Genomic DNA, 6,143 nt, shown 5'->3' on the forward strand with positions numbered 1-6,143 from the left:
ATTAATGTTATGCAAATCAGTCTTTGAAAGAAGAAATTACAATGATTTCTAGCATATCAAATATTCTCTCAACTTTATGCAAATCACTCTTTGAAAGAAAAAATTACAATGCTTTCTAGCAAGTCAAATATTCTATCAGCTTTCGAGCATTTCAAATTGTGATATATTATACACTAGAAGAACATGCACGGTGACAAGCGTCACGAAAAGAGTGTTCAACTGGAAATCCATCATGAATGAATAGAACAAGAGAAACTTAAAAATTTAGTCTGTTCCTTCTGCATTTCATCCAGTTGTAGATAATTTAATTAACATAATAAGCATCATGTAATTGGCATCACAAACATAATAACAGCGTTAACCTCCAAATTGGGGATACACCTCATTTTACAAAATAATGCACTTAGTAGTGCAAGTTGGTTGTGTGCCTCTACCAAAAAAAACTGGTATCTTAGGCTAAGCCTGCCTCCTAGGTTGCTATGATGGGGCGGTTGAGAAACTCCGCCAATATCTCAGAGCGGCTTCAATGGTTTCCATTCTGTTCTCGTTGTGATACTTTAGTACCATATCGATTGCAAGGCGCATTCGACTGTAGTCTGTTACCAACTGAAATGTCTGCGACAAGGTAAACACACGCATAGGTTACTACGCCGAGTAGTGCATTCATAGATCAAACGAAGGTTTCTACTACGATAAAGTGGAAGTATGTTAATTTATAAGGTTTGAAAGCACGTAAGCCCAAATTATACCTCAACATCGTAATCGTAGAATAAGTGGTACATGATCATCCACTGTGCCACAAACACGCCACAGTCATTGCTGGTCGGGTTCATAGCCCCGTTAAAGAAGAAAATTAAGACCATGTAAGGAATCAGCTATCAAGATTTCAGAAACAAATGAAATTTGGCAACAGTTGCAATCACGGAATTAAAAAGTTGTTCTCTAAATCAATCACCTTTCTGGAAGTTGTTGGGCAACGTTCGGCTCCGTAATCTCGAACTCACTGCATTCAATTTTATCCGTGTCTTCATTAGCATACCAAGCACGGTCATCCAAAAGGTCATCCAGAAAGATTGCCTGTGGCATAAAAATAGTGCATTCTTGTTAGCAAATAACTATCAGCAACATTTATGTTGTGAGAATATTATTACTACCACAACATGAAACTAATAACCAAAATTATACAAATGGTTTGCGTGAGAAACCTTAATGTTGATATTCAAGAAAAGAGTCGTCAGTTTGCACGAAAATAAGACTGAAAATGAAAATTCCAGAAAATCATATTGACCTTAATACAAAGTTGCTGAAGGTAATATGTGGTATACGCATACCAATCCCAGGAAATGAAAGAACCCAATAGTTAAACATTTAATATGACAAGTAAAAACACAATGCAATATTCCCATGCTACATGTGACTCACCATAGGCCTGCTATTAGCCATAATTTGGGAACCAAGTATTACTAGAATATAAATCATGTGAAGGGACAGAATCCCAGAGGTGGTATGATAACTGATTCACTGTTGTACATTATATAATTCTCAAAGAAATAAAATGCAAAAATCAGATTCATACAGCACATTCGGTCATAGTAGAGTCCTTTCAATTACAGTTAAATAATAAAAGCACATGCATGGCAAACACATACAACTATTTTCAGAATGTTGTTCGTCAAACTATATGACCAGCTATGGTAATTGGCCGTTTCCGAATAAGAAGATTACCAATTTCCTAATCAGGCGACGTCTCTTTGAGCTGGCCGTTGGGGACCTCAGTGAGTCAAGATAAATAAGTCGATGTCTTGCAAGGTCGACAACAACAAGAAACCAGTGGTTGTCGCACCACATTGGGCAGTAAATCTGACTCATGTAAGTGGTAACAAAATGTGCATTAAGATATCATCGAAGGTTACATGAGAGCATCGTGTAACAAAATTAGTATGTGTGCATACCTTTAGGACTTCATCGGCGTAACCCATGAAGTCCTTTCTTATGGCAGAAATTGTTGCCTCCGGTATAGGTCCTCGTCCGGTAGCTATTTGCTGCAGAGTGAAAATATAACAACACCGCTATTGTTACCGAGTTAAAAACGTCATTGCTTACCGGGATTCAAGTGTTTTGGCTATAAAAACAGCGAACATTTCCGAGGAAAACCAAAACAAGGGTTCAAAAACTAACCGTAAAGGTGGTCGGCAGGTACCATTGCAGCCTTGTGGAGTCTAAGGCAAGCATCCTTGCCAGCAGAATCAGCACCTGTGTATAACAAAACATGGACATTTGAATGAAAGCGACGGGTCTTCAAAAGATAATCGGCATTCAGTTTAGATAGTTAGAGATGTGTGACGTACATCGTCAATTACTTGCCTACCCGGCTCTAAAGTCCTAAGGGCCTTGCGCGTCATGGCACAGTGTGAATTCGGAACAAGTATCTCCCTAAACAAAGTGGAAGGGCCCTTAAATAGCTGCCCATACTTATAACATTTATACTAATCACGTGACTCGTAAAATATCAATTATTAGTGTCAAAATTTGGTTATACAGAGTTAGTAAGGGTTTACGAACATGATTAAATAAGGGAAGAAAACCAGAAAAAAAATAATGGTAACAAACGGCTAAGTAAGGAAAATAACAATTATAAGGAAATACAAAAAGAAATACGAACATGCCAACAAAGTGAACAGATCCTAAAAATTAATAATAAGAAGGTACTATTAATCTATTATATTGTGGAAAAACAAATCAGGTCCGGGAAATGAGAAAAAAGCCATACGACAAAATATAAATCAATATTTATATTCAATAGTTTTAACTAATAACTTAGTAATGGCTTCTGTCGATACGTCAGGTATTTGTAATAAACACTTATACTTCGTTGTTGTGATTAGCTAGTTTTCCCCATTCCTGCCTTATATAGAGTAGGAGAATTTATTTATCATTCAGAAATTAATTTGTTATTCAGAAATTAATTTTATTTTGTATATGTGTACTCAATAAGTAAATGAATGAAACTTGCAGTTGTGGATTGGCTATCTTTATCTCGCATTCTCTTACCTTTAAGAATTGAATTTCTTTATTTATTCTCTTTACCACAGAAAAAGTCTCGTTTGGTTACATATCTTTCCTATAGCAAACGAAAATTATCATTTCTTCTTTTTATTTTGGCATACCAAAACTCAATCAAAACCACACCATAATCCTAGCGAGAGTCAAGAAAATATCGTATGCCACTGTGTCAATCATACAGTCACAAGCAGTAATTTCGTTTCAACCAATACTCACTCTGGATCCAACGCAGTATTAAAGATGTAGGATGCGGTAGCTAGGTGTAATCCATTTATCTCCATGTCTGGAGTAGGTTGAAATGAGACCGGCATACCCTGGACATTGACATCAACGAGTAAAATCAAATCTCATGCAGCGATCATTCACATTAAATATAACCAATGCCAATAGCTCATCCATATTTAACGAACGAACCTTGGGAATTTTACTACCAAGATCCTCTGCCATAAAATTGCTATCTAGGTGTCTCAGTTGCATGAACTTCTGTTGAAGGGCTCGAGCCCGAGCAATCTTCACGGTCGTATTGGTGACATACGAGCTGTGGGGATCGTCGCATCCAGTTGAAATCATCGAAGCCGGGAACAGATTTCGCCTCCCCCTAAGACCAGACTTCGTGTTGCTTTCAGTCTTGGAGTTACGCCGTTTGTATGTTCTAAACCTTGGCTGATCCCTCTTAGCAGCGTGTTCGGTTGTAGTTTTAACCCTGTTCTTGGACCGGATTGCGTGCGGAGAATTGCTACCCACAATCGGCGATCCGTCCGTCTCACCAATGGCCTGGTGCAGTGTTGCGAGGACATCCTGGTTGAATTGTCCCTGCTTCGCAACTATAGCTTTTAAATCCTCTATCTGTTGCTGGATCTGCTCAAACTGTGAAGCCATATTTAAGCCGATACCTCCATGCCGAGGACAGCTGCTGTGTTTCTTTCTACAAAAGGACAAACTACTATTCTAATCCCGCAGCAAAGACAAATAAATTATAACGTAACCACATTGCAACGTATGCGACACACATGGAAATAGGCAAGTAGACGACATAAAGAGACAAGAATTACCTCTGCGAAACCCCTAGGGTTGGGGTTTCGCTAAAGCAAGTTTTTTGTCGTCTGGTGTTGTACACAGAAGTCGTTGCTCCCCGTTCCTGAAGCTCGTCGGAGGAGGAGGAAACGTCAACAGGCCCATCAAGTTTCTCGATCTCGTTCTCCATTGTGCACGTAACCTGCATACCAGCATAGGCGTCATCATTCAATTTCGACGGCTTTGGCCGCTTCTACTACGATGGAATATAGTGTGTGTGCGGCGGCTAGTGGAGTTGTTGCATCGAATTCATCTTAACTGGCCTGGTAATGCCAACATTTGTTGGTACTGAACCCTAGGTGAAATTAGAAGATGGGAATATGCTTGGTTTTTATTTCCTATTTGGGTTGCACGTATTCTACTTCTTCTGGAAGCCAAATGAAGGTGTTACGGCCCATCTTTATTTTTATTTAGTTTTTAGGCTGGGCTATCTTTTTTCATTACTATGTTTTTGTAGTTTTGTTTATGTTCTTTCCTAAAATAAAAATACCGGACAAGGCCTGAGGAGTTGGGCCAACAAAAAGGTTATCTGCGACCCTATTAAAAAAATTAACCAACAACAAAAATTCTATTTGGGCCGAGCTACAATATATTATAATTTAACATATTAACGTATCCAGTTCAGATTACTTTATATTTTTTTTATCATAGTCTAACAGAAAAGAATATTTTGTTTTTTTTTTTAAAAAAAGCAAAAAAATAAAAGATTATTTAGTTAAGGTTAAAACCTACTTGTTAATTGTCAGGGTTAAATTCTACTTAATTAACGTATTTTAAATTTTACAAACCGATTTTAAAATTTTTTGTATTATATTTACACTCGCTACTTAATATGTTTAGATCTCATCTAACTTTAAAATAGAACAAGATTAACCAACTGTTTAAGAGGAATATATAATCCCAAGTGAATGAATACTAATTACAATAAATTCTTCAGTATTATAATGGTTACATCATACATATGGGAAAACACATGATTAAATTAGTTAGGAACCTGTGTAGGATTCATAGGATGAAAATTTGGCTTTAGTGGTTTGTATGAAAAAATTTGTCTGATATATACTACATGATACAATACTCTCAGGACAAGTACCCCATTTGACTCAAAGGAATACAATGACTTATGAATTATACCCCTAATGGGTCCTCACCAATACTAGTTTCGCTGAAGTATAAAGGATGTAAAAAGTCTAAAAGCATCAGTGGACGCATGCTTACTCATGTAATGGAATAAGTTTTTCAGGCTCATTCAAACGACACATGGCCAACGCCTGTGTGCAACCTTATTAATGATAGATAGACTACTCAGAGACTCGGGAATACCTGTCAATGGTCAGCTACTAATGGTAGCCAAGAATATATTCTCTGACGACAGCTTCCCTGACCCAAGAAAATTATATTCGATGCAGAGAAGTGGAGAATAAAATTTTTGGAACGCCGGTGCTTCTTTATTCAACAGGAGTCCCCCGCCATGGTAGCAGAAGAAAGTTGTGAAAAATGGAGTATGAAACTTGCGTGAATTACTGTGGGATATGTGACAAATGAATCAACCATTTTAAAAATTGATGACCGAAAGCCCGCAATCGTGGACATTATTCAATCCGGGTAAAGGACTGTTTTCATTCGGGCCACAAAAGAGAAAAAGTAATGCCATTTGTGATTGGGCGATTCTCGTATTCTGGAAAAAAAGGTGTTGTCCAGTCCTTTCCATATATTTCTTTCCAAACTAAAGAAGTAATTGTCGCAATTTTTTATCCCATAAATTAAAGTTCTCTGGAAAGAAATGACAGACAAAGATAGGAATAGAACAATAATCTGTGGTTAGTTTAGTGTTCTTACCGCTGTCAAATGTTTAGAACCCATAAAGGGCTTCCTGTAGCTAAAACGGTTTAGCCAACACGTTTACTTTATATTTTACAAGTAGGTTCATGATATTTTTTTCCTTCAATGTCTCAAGTCATTCATTTTTCTTCCATAAAGAGATACGAAGAATATTTTATCTCACG

At 37.3% G+C, this 6,143-nt stretch overlaps 1 protein-coding gene across 2 annotated transcripts; it reads right to left on the minus strand.

Moving 5' to 3' along the window:
• Positions 1-256: 256 nt before the first annotated feature.
• LOC130944853 (uncharacterized) lies at positions 257-4,447 on the minus strand. Of its 2 annotated transcripts, none has more exons than XM_057873417.1 (10): positions 4,116-4,447; positions 3,478-3,988; positions 3,280-3,377; positions 2,349-2,433; positions 2,179-2,253; positions 1,953-2,069; positions 1,726-1,860; positions 956-1,077; positions 750-819; positions 257-615 (listed from the first exon to the last, which is right to left on the minus strand). In XM_057873417.1, the coding sequence occupies exons 1-10, from the start codon at positions 4,283-4,285 to the stop codon at positions 478-480; spliced, it is 1,521 nt and encodes a 506-aa protein (XP_057729400.1). In that variant the 5' UTR covers positions 4,286-4,447; the 3' UTR covers positions 257-477. The 2 variants fall into 2 exon arrangements, with proteins under 2 accessions (XP_057729400.1, XP_057729401.1); XM_057873418.1 differs by having other exon boundaries at positions 1,953-2,042; positions 4,116-4,446.
• Between the last annotated feature and the right edge of the window lie 1,696 nt (positions 4,448-6,143).

Source organism: Arachis stenosperma, chromosome 8 (genome assembly GCF_014773155.1).
Source record: "Arachis stenosperma cultivar V10309 chromosome 8, arast.V10309.gnm1.PFL2, whole genome shotgun sequence".
NCBI classification, from domain to species: domain Eukaryota; kingdom Viridiplantae; phylum Streptophyta; class Magnoliopsida; order Fabales; family Fabaceae; genus Arachis; species Arachis stenosperma.